At 44.3% G+C, this 17505-nt stretch overlaps 1 protein-coding gene across 2 annotated transcripts; it reads right to left on the bottom strand.

The window, feature by feature from the left end:
* Positions 1-3589: 3589 nt before the first annotated feature.
* On the bottom strand, positions 3590-16596 carry LOC131589036 (tRNA N(3)-methylcytidine methyltransferase METTL2-like). Of its 2 annotated transcripts, none has more exons than XM_058858146.1 (9): positions 16484-16596; positions 14828-14919; positions 10710-11071; positions 9416-9465; positions 8746-8806; positions 7426-7565; positions 6562-6668; positions 6346-6411; positions 3590-5053 (listed from the first exon to the last, which is right to left on the bottom strand). In XM_058858146.1, exons 1-9 carry the CDS (start codon positions 16585-16587, stop codon positions 4902-4904), a joined length of 1134 nt encoding a protein of 377 aa, XP_058714129.1. In that variant the 5' UTR covers positions 16588-16596; the 3' UTR covers positions 3590-4901. The 2 variants fall into 2 exon arrangements, with proteins under 2 accessions (XP_058714129.1, XP_058714128.1); XM_058858145.1 differs by having other exon boundaries at positions 16445-16580.
* Between the last annotated feature and the right edge of the window lie 909 nt (positions 16597-17505).

Raw genomic sequence — 17505 nt, 5'->3', positions numbered from 1 at the left:
CAGCATCAGAAATACCCCCCAGCCCCTTGCTCACATCACCTCCCCTGCTCCCTCCTGCCTCCCAGTTCATAGCCTATCTGTAAAACCACAACGCTCTGAGAAGAATGATGTACCTGGGGAGGCAAATCCTGGCTGGATCAAAGTCCTTTCTGAAGGACTAACTCCAAGTCCAAATCCAAGTCACAGGCTTGATGGCACCATCCCTACATGAAAGGATTATGTGAGGGGTCACAATAGGTGATGATAAAGTTCCCTTCCAGCCAAAACATTCTATGAATCTCCAAGGAAATCCACCATCTTCTGGCAAGAGCCAGGACCAGATTTTCCAAAGTGTAACAATGACTGGCTCCAAGATCGCTGGGGCAGTGCATGTGAAGAACTATGAAATCATCTCTTCTGCTTGGGAGGTTCATCAGGCCACGCTGGCATTGCCCATAAGCCAGAGACCACATGACTTGGAATGCTGAGCAGAAACACTCAGAAAGGCTTTAGAGTTAACATCACTGTGCTAAGAGGGAAGAAAAAAAACCCAAAACACTAACAGCACTTGTCTTTTCAGCATGGTGAAAGCCAATTTGGAGATTTCCTTTGAGCACGCTGGAAAGCTTGAGCAACCCAGCCTGCTCAGCAGGCCCAAGGTGGGAATGGCAGGAACTGCTGCAAGTCAGGACCAAGGTACCTGAGCAGAGCTGTGTGGGAGGCAAGGCCTGGAGTGACAGGAGACCAAGAGCTTCTGAGAGAACAGGAGCTGGCAGTGATTAGTTAAGGAAGCTCAAACAGTATCCGTCTGTAGGAAGCCTGGTTCAGTTCAAGGCCATTAACTTGTTGCTTTCTGAACACCACAAAGAGGATACAAAACAAAAGCATGTCTGCCCAGCATGGGCTCTGCTGAGTGACTGCTTAAATACTTCAGCAGAACTAAGCATTAAGAAAGGCAAAGAGCCACTTCAATGGCTCCAAACTCACAGGGCTGCAAGCTTTTACTTGAAGACCAAGTTAAAACCAGGCAACTGGGATACAGCCTTGAAAGCACAAACAAACAAGCCTTCATTTTCTCCCATTCAGGAGTATGAATTTAAAGGCGAGTCCATCAACTTTACATAAATCATGTTTATAATTAAAAACTTATTTTCCTGCACTGCTTACAAGACTTTGGATAATTAAAAAGGCATTTTTCAAATTACTGTAATTTACACTGATTATGCTGATTGTGTACCCCAATAATATTTCTTGCAGGGAGATAAACCCATCCTGGGAGGAGGTTTTCCTTCAGGAACTAAGAGGGAAAGGACCCCAGGGAACTGCCTGAGGCCCCAGTAACACACAGGAGGTCTGTCACTGAGGTAGTTACATGAGTCATGTGTGGTCCAGCGCTCACAGGCCTTTTTGCCTGATTCCATGCCTGGAGAGGCTGGGAAGACTTCAGCTTGCTCACCTGCTACCAGAGGACTTGAGCTGTGGTTTACCTAGAGCTTCCTCAGCCCTGCCAGGAAACCAGATTTTGTAGGTTTAGTATGAAAACACAGAAGCGACTGCAGAACTTCTGGGGTGGGTCAGACTTGTGCTCAGCAGAAGCCAAATGTGCCTCAGAAGAGACAAGTTTTACCTCCTGTTTCATTTGTAGATGCTGGAAAGATTCTTGGCCCTTTAGAAAATACAGTACAAACAACAAGAATTCTCTTTCCAGTTATTTGATTCCCGTTATCCCCCTCAAAAATAATTTGATTAGATTCAACATTATTTAAAAGAAAGAGATATACAAAAAAGCAGTGGCACATTTCCATTGCCCCTGCACTGCAGCCTGTGCAGTCTGAATGGATTCCCTGGGTTACCTTTCCCAGGGAGGGCTGAAATGCCCTGACCCAGTAGCCTTCAGGTAGCAGACAAAATACCTGCAGGATGACACAGTGACATGGAAGTTAGGAATTCATCATGCCCAATAGGAAGTACTGCCCAGTCCCTTCCAAGGCTTCCCAAATCAGGGTGTTCCTGGTCCATCTCTCCAAGGCTCCTGCAGGCTTTCCAAAACCAGCAATGATATTTCCTCAGCTTTTTACCCCTTGTCTTGGGTTACAGTGTAGGATGCAACCAAAAGTATTTATTCTATCACCATCTTTATAAGCAGTTAACACCAGGTGGGACAGTGTTCTTTATATCTTCCATGACACTCCTGATAACTCCCTCTAGGGGATATCTCTCTGCTAGTGAGCCATCAAGGCCTGACGGCATGACTCATAAAATGACATCATCCCATTGTGAAATGCTCTGTCCAGGGGGAGGAACCAAGCATTCCTGCCTGGATATAATCCGAAGTTTGGAACGCTACAGTCAGCCTTTACCTACTGGATTGCCAGAGGACAAGAGCTCCATAACCACCACTGAACCTTCAGAGGAAGACCAGACCCTTCTACAGGATCACTATTTCAACAGAACCACATCTATCACTTCAAGAGGACTGCAGTTTAAACGAACTGCTACCACCACCCTGACCAGCAGGGTGTCAGGTTGTATCCTGACTCAGTCAGATTAAGCCAGTGTTTTCTGCCTTTAATTTTCCTGCTAAATTGTAATTCTGACCTGGGATCTCCCATTGGTTTGCTTTCAAACTAGCACACCCTCTCTCCTCTAGTTCAAGATAGCAGTTATTTCATAACCTATGTGGCTCTAGAGGTGACAATGTCAAGCTCCAGTGAGTGTCGGGCTAACAAAATACAGGGGAATTGCACTTCAGCCAGCATGACACACACAACACATCTTGATGCTTCATGAACTAAAATAATGCAAGAAATACCAGACAAGGCTTTTTCTTCTTCAACTACAGAGCAGGCACTAGTGAGACTTGAAACAGGAGAAGAAAACAGTAGTTCCTTAATGGTGGCCAGGGCTCACACAAGCACAAGGCTTTTGCAAGCCTGATTTATATGAATCAAACCCGCACTGAAAAGCATGAAACTTATTCGAATACCTGTCATGCCACACCCTAAAAGTAACAGAAGAAAACAAGCTGAGATAAAAGGTATTTGCTGTCAAAGACACAGAAATACCTTCTGAAACCCAGTGTTTGCTTCCTCTAAGAAATTAAATCTGAGTGCCAAAATTAAATATCCTGCAGATTTCAGATCAAAGAAAGTATTCATCTGCTTGGGTTAAGCACATCACCATGACAGGGCAGTTTGTTACCCGGGACCTGCAGCCAGTAGAAAAAACAGGCAATTATTTATAAAGCCAGGTCCTATTAGCTACTTCTGATCTGCTGCACTCTGAAGGTGCCCCAAAACTGGCATCAGCATCAAATGTTTGAAAACCTGAACTATGCCTGAGAGGAATTTATAGCACCTGAGCTATTGTGTGCTGGCTCCCTGGGAGGACATCCCTGTGGACAGTGAGGGCAGAGCAGCATCCTTTGCTTTCTCCACAGGTTATCTCCACACCTTGAGGCATCCAGGGAAAGCTGGTACAGAGAGACTCACATAGTCTCAGTTCCTGCCCTCAGATCAATGTATTTTAACTCATGGACTGGCACACACCTGAATGACTAGGAAATAGCTGCACGAGATAAGCTGGCCAAGGGATTCGTATGAGTGAGCAGTTGCAGAGAAGAGCAGATTTATCCTTTGTATGTTTGTTCAGACAAGAGACAAGAGCATACAAGACAGATGTCAGAGCTCTCCTGTTTCATGTGGAAATCCAGAGTATGAGCAAGTTGCTACTCAACTTGCTCAGCTGCTGTAAGACACCTTGACCATCTCTTATGTTAAAACCACAAATATTTTTTTTTAAAACTCAGACCAGTAGCATGACATTTGCAGGGCTCCCTTCAAGACTGTACTCTTCAACATCCACATTAATGACCTAGATGCAGGACTTGAAGGAATACTAAGTAAGTTTGCTGTCTGCAGTAAACTGGGAGGAGCTGTCAAGTCTCTCAGGGGCAGATAGGGCCTTCAGAGAGACCTTGACTAATTAGAGAAGTGGGCAATCACCAATCATGGGAAGTTCAACAAGGGAAAGTGCTGGATTCTGCATGTGGGAAGGGGCAACCATGGATGTGTGGATGGACTGCGGAATAAGGCTGGAGAGCAGCTGCAGGAAGGGGCTCAGGAGTCCTGGTCCATGGCAAGTTGAACATGAGTCAGTAGTGCTCTGGCAGCCAGGAGGGACATCTGTGTTCTGAGTGCATTAGGTAAAGCATTCCTGGTCAGGCAGGGGATTGTCCTGCTCTGTTTTGGGACAACCTCACCTCAAGCGCTAGGGGCAGTTTTTGGGCATCACAATATAAAAAACCACATTAAGCCACTAGAGAAGGGCTATGAGAATAGTGAAGAGCCTTGAGGGGAAGCCGTATGAGCAGTGGCTGAGGGCACTTGGTCTGTTCAGCTGGAGGAGACTGAGGTCAGATCTCACTGGGATCTTCAACATCCTCCTGAGGGACAGCAGAGAGGCAGGAACCAATCTGTTCACTCTCCTGACCAGGGATAGGACTTGAGGAAATGTCTGGAGCTGTGTCCAGGGATGGCTAGGCTGGAAATCAGGAAAAGGCTCTTCCCACAAAGGGTGGCTGGGCACTGAACAGGCTCTTTATGGAATGGTCATGGCCCCAAGACTTGCAGAATTCAAGGAGTGTTTAGATAATGCTTGCAGGCACGGGGTGGGATTGTGTCCTGTGCAGGGCCAGGAGTTGGACTTGATCTTCATGGGTCCTTCCCAACTCAGTATATTCTGTGATTCTATGATATCTAAAATACAGCTTGCTCTACTCTCAGGGCATTCATCCTTAGCAAAACTCACTTGAAGTGATGCCAGGCATGGTACAAGGCACTGAGGTCCTAGTTGTGCAGAACTGCATCACACAAATGTCACCAGGAGGAGATGAAGAGGCCCCAGCCCAAAGTCCACATGCCTCATGGCTGAAGGGTAGTGGGTTTGCAGTACTTGCACTGGATCCATACCCGATACATCGTCATCTGTTTCCCACGGTTCACTTGCAATCGCCGATCAACCAGATTCTGGATTTTCTCCAGCCCAGCTGTGGTGAACAGATGATCTAATTCATCTGGAAGCAGAGAGAAGGAGACTGAGAAGACCATAGCTTTTCTTTAACTGATACCTGCTCACACTAAAGGCTAAGCTAAGCTGAAAGATGGGCCAGAGGAAACCCACAGTCTCACCCTAGCAGGGAAATGAACAAACAAGACTTAACTACTTTACTAGAGGAGTGTTTCAAGTTTTCCTTCTAGCAAAGGAAAGAATTATTTGGAGTTCATCTAGAACTACAGACACTTGACAAAGAAAACAGGAGCAGTTTCAAATATGGGTACTGCTTCTGGTAACCAATTAAGGGGCATCTTCTGGCAAGCTGGGACTGAGCCATTCCTTCCCCACTGCCCAGAGGAATTTCAGAGTCTGCAAGAGCAAAGAACAGGATCAGACCTATGCTTTTAAATAGTGGCAGTAAGATCTGTGCTGCCTAGACTGGAGGAGAATGGGATTCATTAAGGTTAAATTTGGGAAAAAAAAAAAATCCTTAAAAACCCACACGCTGTTGGGGCCCAATTAAAGTACTAAGAGCCCTCAAGGCTTCAGCAATTCCATTGGCAGATATTCCTGACCAAGCAAGTAAGTCTCACAGTGCCTCAGTCCTGTTGAGCAGCAGAGCTTACTCCCAGAGCATATGGTTTGTCTTGAGTTTCTGTAGGAAAAGTCTGACAGGTCTCAGCTTGTGCTCTTTTATCAGATGCCTTCCATTGTGAGGTGTTTGCCAAACATGCATTAAACATTAATTTTGTTGTGCCAAACAAGACTCATGTAGTGGGGAACAGCTCAGTTGTGCCACTGCTCTAGAACTGACTTTGCACAGGGGCTCGCAGTGGAGGGATTGGAGACACAGCTGGTGATAAACTGGGAGAATAACAACTGCTGCTAACACCAAGCAGCAGCAGAACTGGAGGGGCTGCCTCAGCTCCATCTGGAACCACACCCTTCTGATTTCCTAATCGGAGAGCAGGAAAATTAAGGGAAGTTGTACTAAGTGGTATCCATCCCCCTCCATCATCTGCATCCAATATACAAGGATGGTTCCCCAGTCCCACTCCTCCCAGGGTGGCAAACACACCAGTCTTCCTCTTAAAATATTTTCCACTAAGGAATTGACCAGGCCATGCTTGTATCAGGAGCTGACAAGCCCAGGTCACTGTTTAATTGGGAGTCACTTAACATTTCACAATGCTCCAGTTAAGAGGCTGGAAAGATCTAGTGGCCAAACTGGAGGGCACAGGGACAAGAAGTGGTAAGAAGAATCAGAAGGATGTTTTTTTGGTGGTCAGAGGCATGTTTCTGGCCCCCTACCTTGTGTGAAGAAGTAGACTCTAGTGCCATCACCTCTCACATAGAAGTTATCAGACAGACATTGACCTAAGGGCAAGATGCATATGAACAATTACCAGTGATCAATTAAAAATCAACAATTGCCATCCAACAACAGTACACACAGTGCTTTGGGGAATTCATGAGCTGCAGAATCTACTAGTGATGGGGCAGGAGTTTCCAGGGGAATGGAAATACCTTTCTTAAATCGAAGTTGGGCGAGATCATAACGACCGTAATCTCGTAACAAGATCATTCCCCCTGGTTTCAGAAGACGACTCAGTCTGGTCACAATGCACTGCATCCTGAGAGAAAGAACAAACCAGGAGCTCTCTACACACTGCAAAATCATGCTTGGCTCCTTCCAAAAAGATGGAATAAAGTTTTACATGTTCCAACTTCATATAAAGAGCTATCCAAAGCCCGCAGCATTCTGAGCCCTCCCAGAGTCAGATAGGTTGATTTTATTCAGCCTCTATTTTTTGACATTCCCCAATTTTGTTTTTTTCCTACAAGGATAGCATCCTGGCACAGCAGGAATTAACTGCTCTCTCTTACTAATTACAAAAGAATCTCCACTGGTTTCTGTAAAACAAGTAATAAGTGAACTTGAGGAGAAGTGTTGTGAAGTAAAACTGAAAGGAATAAAAAAAGAGACTAGCGTAGGTTGTAACAACTATCCCAGTAAGACCACAGCACTTTCCTTACCTTTTTTCTGAACCCGAACCCTTCTTTCTTGCCACCTCCCATGTGAGAAATTCATCTACCCTCCGAGCCTGAAAATCCAGCAGAATACTTTCCAAAGTGATTGCTCAGTGTGGCTGGGGCTCAGAACAGCGACTCCAGCAATGATCACCTGCAGCCACTTAAAATCATCCTGTCCTCTGCCAAAATTGGTTACAACAGCAATAGCAAATACCTGCAAATTTAATTTTCTAAGGCTTCATGGAAAACTGGACCACAAACAGAACAAACTTTAATTTTCCTTGATAGGAGATTATTAGAGAACTCCAGTTGTAGAAGAATTATCTTCTGTAATCAGAAGTAATTATTAAAACTTACTTCTCTGGGAGAATTGCTGAGAGGACAAAGATAAGAATAACAATGTCAAGACTCTCTTCTGGCATTGGGAAGGGACTTTGGTCATTGCACAGGTCATGGACAAATGCAAAGCAGCGAGAAGCATCATATTCTGCATTGTTCTGTATTTGAGGGAAAGAAATTAAGAACATTAATAGCAGACCCTGATCTCAGTATTAGCTGGACTATATGGATTATTAATATTATAAGGCATATTTTAACTATCGCATTATGAAGAGGTGTGTCCAGAAATCTGTTTCAGCCTCATTGGACTTCCATGTCAGGTATATTCCTTGGTCAGGCAAGGAACAGGTGTGAAATGTGAAAAAATATTTACAGGAGATTTATAAGGTGCTTTGGTCTTGTTACAATCAGACAATCAGCACTGAAAAAACCCACCAAACGGATATCGCAATCTTGAGGTCAGAATTTCCACTAACAGTGGTAAGAAGTGAGACATTTATACTAATGAATTGGAAACCTTTACATAAGTGAGAGTGTCAGGCCACCTTTCTGCATCATTGAAATCAATATTCATTTCACCTACAAGCAGGTATTCCCTATACACCAAAAATCAAACTTGGTTGCCTAAAGTTACAGTCTTAAAAATCAGATATAGATGTATTTTAGAAGTTGCATATTTTTCGAGAAGCCGCAGCTCTACAAACGGTGCTTGTGTCACATCCAGAGGAGGAAATGGATGCTGACTCTGGTGCTATGCTCCCCTCGCATCTCAGGGAGTGACTGATTGCATTTGATACTTCATATATTCTCAGTTCTGCCTTGACCTGAAATTTATTAGTGATATTTGTCCTTTGACTAAATCCCAACCTCCTGCTCCACAAACATGATCTTTCCTCAGCTGCCTGTGCAGAAGCAATCAGAACATGTTCCCAGAACTGTGGTGACAGTAAGACACACACAAACCAAAACCAGTTTCAATTGCTGCTAAAAAATAGCCTGAATGTGTCCAAGTTTCGAGTTTGTTTTCAAGTTACTCAGCTAAAAGAACACTGTATTGAGAAAAATACTGACAACCACAGGGGAAGAAAAGCTGGCTGACTTGTTTGCTGCCAATGTGACATCATTATGTGACATAGGGAACTTTTACTTCCCTAGTTTCTACAATCTTTGATGGCTCATTTTTCAGATTTCCCAGTGCAAGGGTCAGCACCAGGGCTGGCTAAGACCAGAAAGCTGCCAGCACAGCCAGAGAGTCACTGGCAGCTGGGATAGATTTGTGTTAATGGACAATTAGCCCCTGATACTTCCCACATTTTCATGAGTCACCATTGAGATTACCTGGACAAGATGCACAGCTGTTGTAGAAAAATCACAGCAATAAACAAACAGGCCTGGGTCACTGCAATAAATGAAAGAAACTCATAATTTATACAGAGGAATTAAGGAGTGTTTCAAATGCACAAAGCCCAGAAATTCTGGGCTTTAGTTTCTGTGCAAAATCTGGTGGATTCCATTGCTCCTTTATGCCCATTATTCTCATATGGAACTGACTGCTTCCTTTTCCTTCTGGATCTAAAACCAAGGGCTTCCAAGCTCAAAATACAATAACCTAAAGTTGCAGATGATACCATTCGCTTTTGGCTTTTCTCTGAGATTGTCTAAACTAGGAAGACAGGGAAAATTTGTCCAATTGTTTTTACAGAAGCAGGTAAAAGCCTACTGAGAATTACTTCAAAGAATCCCAGAATGGTTTGGGTTGGGAGGAACATTAAAGATCATCCAGTCCCACCCCTTACATGGGCAGGGACACCTTCCACTAGACCAAGGCGCTTCAAGCCCTGTCTAATCTGACTTCGGACACTTCCAGGAATGGGGTAGCCACAGCTTTTCTGGGCAACCCATGCCAGGACCTCCCCACCCTCACAAGGAACAATTCCTTCCCAATATCCCACTTATCCCTGCCCTCTGGCAGTGGGAAACAATTTCCTCTTGTCTTGTCACTACTTACTTGTTGGTTTGTAAAATTGGGAAGACTGTATTCCCAGCCCCACAGCCAACCTGCAAAAACAAAGCAGATGTATACAGTGAAAATAATTCCTTCAGCGTGTCCATGCAAATTATTTTCAATCATCTCTCTACAGCCATGGAACAAAGAGCAACACATGAGTAAAGATAAGCATGGCAGTGACCATTCTTAAGTGTCCCTGCAAGATCTGGGTATGTTAAGGTCTGAGGAACAGGATTAAATGAGTGGGAAACCACTAAGCAAGTTCTTGTCGAAATCTTAATAACAAGCTATATATTGTTACCCTTTAGAAAGCTGCTCTTGCTGGAAACCCAAGCATAACAATCAGTATGAGTCACTGAAGCACTGGCAAAGGCCATGGATGAGTTACAATCAAGTCCATTGAAAATGAGAGCAACAGAGAAGTTTACTTTTCTTTCTGCTTGTTCCCATTTGAAGAGATGATGGCTCACACAACTGGGTTTGGGGAATTTGCCTCTGAATGTTTAAAGGATCAGTAAAATTGAAACAGACTGAGCAGAAAACACCACAGAGGGTTTGCAGTAACAGATGTTAGTTAAAGTGCTCACGTGAGATAGGAAAGGCACTTTGAGAACACCAAAGTCTGAGGAAATCTTTAAAGTGTCAGATTAAATTCAAAAATCAGGACAGTTCATACTAACCCTCCCTGGAAGGGCAGGACTTTCATATAATACTAATTATTAAACAAATCCAGTAATATCTACAGTGAACACCTAGAGGTGGCAGAGCAAAAGGTCACAATCAGCTGTCAGCAGTCCAATATTTATAACTTCCACAAACTTCTCTGGAACACAGCCTGTATCAGTCTGGGATTCCCTGTTACCATAAGGGCTCTAAGGAACAAACCTAAGAGCATCTTTACAGTCTTGGCTTCATCACTTTGTTTCACACGTCCCAAGGCAAACAGGCACAAACATGCAAAAGATAAATGACAAGGGAAAGCTTTATACAGAGTAGAAGAATCAGCTTCTTCAAAAGCTGACTTTTAAATGCTTGTTTGAACATCTGATAGCAATAGTTTGGCTTTCAAATTTGTAAACTTCTTATGGTCCCTGTGCTCTGCCAATTCAGAGTCTGAACCAAAGGAATCCAAACAGATTTAGTTCAGCTCTAAACTACCCTCTGATTTTTGCATTTTACTGACTGAAGGCAATCATCTGCTCCCTTGCTGTTTGGCAGTGATACACATTTTTATGTCCCAGTCACACTGACACAAGGGAGGCTTTGATGTGTGACTTTGATTTATACCTCTTACCTCTAATATACGGTAAGATGCAGCTAATCCTGGGTAATCCCCATCACTCTGACTCAGCTCACTGTCTTTCTGTGCAGCCAACTCTTCCGTGTGGCCCCCAGGCAGGCTTTTTATCAGGTTTAACTGACTCTCTGTTCTGGTTTCCAATGAGCAACGACCATTTTCACAGCTTCTGAGCCCTTCATTGTTGGATTCTTCTGTGTTACTAAACCCACTCCCAGAATCTCCATTTTGGCTTGAGCTCCTGTTAGGTGCCAGCTCAGGAAATTCAGTGAAAAGCCAGTGCCTGTCCTTGAAGAAACCATTTTCATGGATTTTATAGAAGTCATCCCAGTATTTCTTAGCATTCACCTCGTATTCATCTGTGAACACAAGCAAAAATATCACCAGGCATCAAATCAGAAGGTCCCAGGGTTTAAACAGTTCAGAGAGTGAGGGATCACTGCAGGTATCTGCAGCAACCTGCTGTAACAAATGAGAGTGACTGAAAATCACCTTTATTTAAAGTTGCAATCCCACATAAACACTCAGCCTATGTCACAGTCACTTTGTTAGGACTTAAAAAGGGAAAAGAGAGAAGAAGAAACTCTGTCTCAAGGTAGGATTTAAAGGAAGCTGGCAACAGAAAATGTGTCTTTGAAGGAGACTGGAATGAAGAAATCCAGGTTTTACTTCCATCTCTAACACTAACTTGTTCAGTTCACTGGAACAATTCATTTGGAGTCTGGTGACATTAAGTGTCAAGCACAACTCCCAAGGAATTTTGTGAGAGCTGCCCGTAGTTGAAAGCTTCTGTCCAACACACTGCTCCTATTTTCATGTGTAGAAACAGAAAAATTAGTCAACTCTGCAGGCCTGGCAGGAAGCTCAGTTAGAATTTATGCAACCCTCCAGGTAGCAGGACAATATGATTTCCATGTTTTGCTGGAGTCCAGTCCAGATAACTTTGTTTTCCATAGTTCTGTGAATGTCAGAGTATCACATATTTATGAACTAAAACAAAAGAGGGGAGTCAACAGTGATCACTGCATTAAAGTACCAGTGGAGAGCTAAAGTGGAGAGGCTAAAGATGAACAGAATTAATTTGAGCAGCAGCACTTTCACATCAAATGGGTCATTCCAGGAGCAAGATGAGTATTACAGGGAGCTGGAACAGCTCTTACAAAGCCATAATCAAGTGAAATTTGAGTCACCTGCAAACTTATTTCCACACACTTTCACAGATTTCAGATCAAGTACAGTCTAAGGGACCTATTTCTTCCATGGGAAGCTGCAAATCCAAGCGACTTTCTATGACTTCATCAATGTGGTAAGTTCTCTGTCCTGGGAATTAACACCTAATCATAGCATTTTATGCTTGGAATCACCTAGAGACATTCAAATCCATGGCCAGAAATTCCAATTGCATTCCAATAACCAGTAATTCCTCAATTATCTTTGCATGGCAACAAGCGCATTACTGAATAAAAATGATTGGAGGGCATTATTAGCTGAACTGCTGTTTATTTATCAGTCTTCCTGAAGAACATAGAACTGTTTCAAAGTGAGACAGTAAAGTAAACTCAGAACACCTGGAAAAATATGTAGCCTCAGCCAAATATAGACAAAAATGGCTTTAACAAAGAAGCACCAATCAGTCATATGTCTATTTTTAGTAGGATCTATCCCTGCAGCACAAAGAGCTATATATAAAAATAATCTCTTTACCTCAACTACAAGGATTTTCTCCTTTTAAGAAGCCTGGTTCTTAAACCCCAAGCTGAAGGAAACTTTAATGACTGATATCAAACACAACCAGTAAGTTTGTGCCATGATCTCACTGTAGGTCACAGCAAGGTGAGGTCAGTTCACTATTTGCATGGAAGAAGTCAATGACTGCTGATGCTGGAAGAAGTGCTATTGATCCAAACCCTGGCATGCTCTGTCCTGAACTTTCTCACATTTACAAGCAAGGCTTCTGGGGCTGCAACGCTCTTTCACCTAACAAAAACACAAATCCTGATTCCTGCTCATCTCTACCAATCCCATGACAGCCTGACCGCAGTGGAATGCTTACCTGAGATGCTAGGACAAAATTCCAGCCCAGCCATTTTGGATTGCCCACATTTTTGCCACAATACACTGGTGAAAAAGACATTGTGCTCTTCCTTTGTTACATTAGTGTGAAATTCTGTTGAATGCTATTGAAGAGCTGTTACACTCCAAACCACATGTGGGGAAGCCTTATTTGAAGCTCATTTACCTTGGAGCCTGGTGCTTTCAAAGCCCTGAATGAAGGATCAGTAACAATACAAATACAAAAAATCAAGGGCCAGCTGACGAAGATCATACAAGAAACAGATTTAAGCAATAATATGACCATGTTCATTTTCCAGTAAGACTTCCAGCCAGAAAAGTTCACATCATACTTATTTCAGTCCCTTTTTGGGGTATTAGCTCACAGTGCCATTGGTGTGCAAGCCAGATTCCTCCAGAGACTTTCCTGATAAGGACTCCTGAGTTTCTGCTCACCTTTGTAAGCACAGCCCCAAAGCCAAGCCCATACTCACCCCTTCACTCTGCAAAAGAAGAACAAACAAAAGTAACTGTTCACAAAGACCAGAAGGGAATTGTGGACCTCCTGAATTGCACAGGGGCTAATGATGGAGCCTCAAAAGGAAACCAAGAAACATGGACTTCTTTCTCTTTCTTTTCTCAGCCAGAAGACACATCTTCCACATACTCATAGAGCTTCCTTCCTTCTTCAGAACAAAACCTGACATCCCCAAGAAGTCCACAGAATAATACAGCCATAACAACCACAACTCTGCCTTTGTTCTTCTCCTTGGACATCTTGATTCTCAAACTACCAGACCCTTCAGGCACATCTGCCTGGGCTGTTTTCCTTACTTTCCAGCCATCACATTGTCTCCACATGCTTCCCAGTGAATAGCAACCATCAACATTTGACTGGCCTCTATTGTTCAGTCTGGGAAATACATCATGGAGCTCTGACAAACTGCTCCAACAGCCTTTTTTTTTTTCAAATTCAAATTGTGAATTGCTTCACAATTTCCTTGTTGTATATAGGTTCTCAAAGCATGGCAGACAGCACCCTTTAATACTAACCAGATTTTAAAATGAACTCAACACAATGGGCATCACAATGGAACACTGCTGGATACTTCTAGGAGTCCAAGAAATTAGGAGGATTACTCTTTGGTGTAATTAAATTTGCTATTGTGAACAAGACTCGAAGCTATATGGAAGTGTCTCAATAGTTCCAGTAGTGCTCAGCATCGTCTTAGGGGTGATACACTTGATTTAATTTGAACAAAAGGAGCAGACCCACCCTAGAGCTTGGCAGGGTATAACAAGAACATCATCAGACAAGTTCTTATCACACCAAAGAACTATTTCACCATCATTTGAGGGACTAGATTATCTCTACCAGGTGTGGAGGAAACACATAATTAACGATCTCAGCTTCAACTATGACTTAACCACAGAGCTGAGCACCTTAAGCTTGATTCAGAGACAGGTAAGCTCTGCATTTTGGATTGATAAATATCCTTTAAATCAAATAAAAGCTCTGGAATCTCTTCGGTGTCTATCTGAGGATAAACAGTCAAGATAAAGGAAGTTTTCTTTCTCTAACGAAATTGTTCTCATGCAGTTTGTTCACTCTGTAGAGACAGATATGGACGCTACTTTATCAGACCCTTCTAAGAGAAAATCAGCTTGGAGCAGGGCTCACTTCACAGCAAGCCTGCAAAAAGAGACTGGCTACTAGCAGTTAAGCTTTAAAGAGCAGAAATAAGCAGAGGTAACAACTCTACACTCAAAGAGGTTTGTTGACAACAAACACTAACAAGTATTTAACATACTCAACATGACAAAGAAGCTCAACCCAATCTGACTCCTCCCAACCAGGAGGAGACTCCACTGAAGGTGGAAAACTCACAGAAAGGTAAATTAAGGACAGAAAGGTTCCTTCTCCTCAATTTCCCATTATAAAACACGTGTTAATGCCTTCTGAGTGACTGGGTAAGGGGAGGAATGGATGATGTTCTGATTCATCCAGACTGTTCCATTCCTGGCACAAAGCCAAGACGAATGAAGACACTCTCCAAAAGTACCTTGTTTATCTTGTGGCAATAGCTGTGAGCTGTTCTCTTGAACTTTACTCCTGGCACTGGCTTCCTGCTCTTCTGACCATTCCACATTATCCCTGTTGTGAAAGACAAGATGAAATAGAGCTAAGCATAGTAGGACAAAGACAGAGGGAAAGAGAAAAGTCTGGAGAGCCCTCCAAATGGACAGGGGTGCAGGTGTGATCCCCAATTCCAGCCCAGCACAACAACCTAGTCAGCACATACAGGTCCTAGTCCTAAAGGTACTCATGGAATTGCAAACAGAAGGAATCCCAAATCTGTCCCATTTTGGATGCTCAGTCAAATTTAAAGATAATAGATCCTTGCTAAAATCATGAGGGGACTCAGCACAAAACTACATCATCTTAAGTTAAAACAAAAAAGGCATTTGGGTAATTTGGAAGGTAACTGTTAAATTAAATAAAATTATAAGAAAAATATGCAGTAAGCTTTAAAGCATTAAGAATTATTAATAACTTTAATGCATATACACAGCTATGTAGTCATTAAAGTGATTCACTTGGCTTTTTCTCATTAAAACAAGTGAATGATAAGCAGACTACAAGGCCCAAGAAGCAGTTCTTGTCTCAGAAGGAATTAGTCTTTTAACTCACAAAACAAAGGCTTAAATGTTAAGTCTGTGAAAAAAAAGACTAAGCATTTCCACAGGAAAACTAAGGATATGCTTTTGTAATGTACCTTTTGTATAGAATAGTCCCAGAAGGAATGACAGGCTGACACATATAAATATTCATTAATTACAAATTAAACACAACCAAATCTTAACAATGTATAGCAGCCAGAGACCAAGTCAAAAAAAGAGTGGATCAATTTACCTGCAAAATGCAAAATACCTTCAGTTCCCAGCAAATTAAAGAACCTGGCTGTTTAACTGACTTAAAACAACTTCTGTATCCAAATAAAGTGCTCCTGTTCCAAGCACACACCTGGCACATCACTGAAGGAATGACAGGCTATAGATTTCTGAGAGCAGGTAATTAACCTTTATTAACCACAGCAATAAAACAATTGCTACCACCACAGGACCCTGAGGAATGCTACTGCTTTAGGAGGGGCCGAGAATGCATGAGAATCCCTGTCGATTAGTCCCGAAGGCTCAGAACACCCTGGGGATCAATCCCAAAGGCTCAGGTCCTCCCAGGAGACCAATCCCCAAGGCTCAGAACCCCACAGAGAGCCATCCCAAGTGCTCAGGACCCTCTGGGGATCAGTCCCGAACGCTCAGGATCCCCGGGAACCAGCACTCCCAAGCACCGGCCACATAGGGCAGTGCCCTGCCCGGGGATGTCGGTGCCCGCCCGCCTGCAGTCGCTGTCCGGCCCCCAGCCCCTACATCCACCGCTCCCTCAGCCCGCTCGGCGCCCTGATGGTCTCTCAAGGCGCGTTCGGAGAGGAGGGCGGACACCGCGGTCAGGGCCTCGTGAGGCGGAGCGGTTGGGGGCTGGTTGGGGCTGGCCCATTACACAGCGTTTGGCCAGACACCGCAAACCGGAGAGGCGACTGCGAGCCCGCCCCAGCCACCCCCACCCCACTGCCGGGCGCGGGGCGGCACCACAGGGCAGCAGCACCCCGGCTGCTCACGGGGGTCTGGAGCGGGCAGCGGCGGCAGCCCTCACGCACCAGGCGTTGTGCTGGAAAAGCCGGGCGGGGTCGGTGAGGAGCCGCCTCCCGAAAGGCCGCCGCTCCCGCGCCTCGCTGGGCGCCGCCATGACGGGCCGGTCCATGCCGGAAACGGAAGCGGCGCCGCGCGGTCTGACCCGAAGGAGAACTGCGGGCGGTGGCCGCGGGGGAGGCGTGGTGGCGTGGGGTGGTGCTGCGGGAAAATGTCCCGAAAATGCTTTTTGTGGAGTTTATCCCGCATTTCAGGGAGTCCCGGAATGGGACAGACTGGAAGGGACCACAGGGATTCGTCTGGTCCGGCCTTCCTGCTCCAGTAGGGTTATTCCAGAGTACATGGCACAGAATCCCAGAATGGTTTGGATGGGAAGGAATCTTAAAGACCATCCTGTCCCACCCCCTGCCATGAGCAGGGACAACTTCCACTAGCCCAGGTGGCTCCAAGCCACGTCCATCCTGGTCTTGATACTTTCAGGAATCCAGGGGCAGCCACTGCTACTTTGGGCAACCTGTGCCAGGGCCTCCCCACCCTCAGTGGGAGGAATTTCTTCCCACTATCCCATCTAACCCTACTCTTTCAAGTTGAACACATTCCCCCTTGTCCTCTTACAACAAGGCATAATAGGTTCAAATTCAAAAGATTTGAACGGATTGTGCAGGACTGCCTCCACACAGTTTTGGAATACCTACAGCAATGATCTCCAACAATGAAAGCTCAACACCTCTGGACAATCTGTTCAAGTGCTTGGTCACTGCACAATGAAGTTGTTCTTCCTCATGTTCAGATCAAACTTCCTGGGCATGAGTTTGTGCCTGTTGCCTCTTGTCCTATTGCTCAGCACCACTGTGCAGTCCATCTTCTCAGCATCCCTTTAGGTATTTATTTATTTGGCCCTCTAGGAAGAGGGAGAGAAGATGAAGGAGAAAGGTGGGAAGCTGAGGAGGCCACTAGGATGATCAGGACAGAACACCTCTTGTACAAGGAAAGACTGAGAGAACTGGGATTATTCAGCCTGGAGATGAGA

This window comes from Poecile atricapillus, chromosome 27, assembly GCF_030490865.1.
Source record: "Poecile atricapillus isolate bPoeAtr1 chromosome 27, bPoeAtr1.hap1, whole genome shotgun sequence".
NCBI lineage: Eukaryota > Metazoa > Chordata > Aves > Passeriformes > Paridae > Poecile > Poecile atricapillus.
The sequence above is the reverse complement of the archived record's forward strand: the minus strand, read 5'-3'. Positions and strand labels throughout refer to the sequence as shown.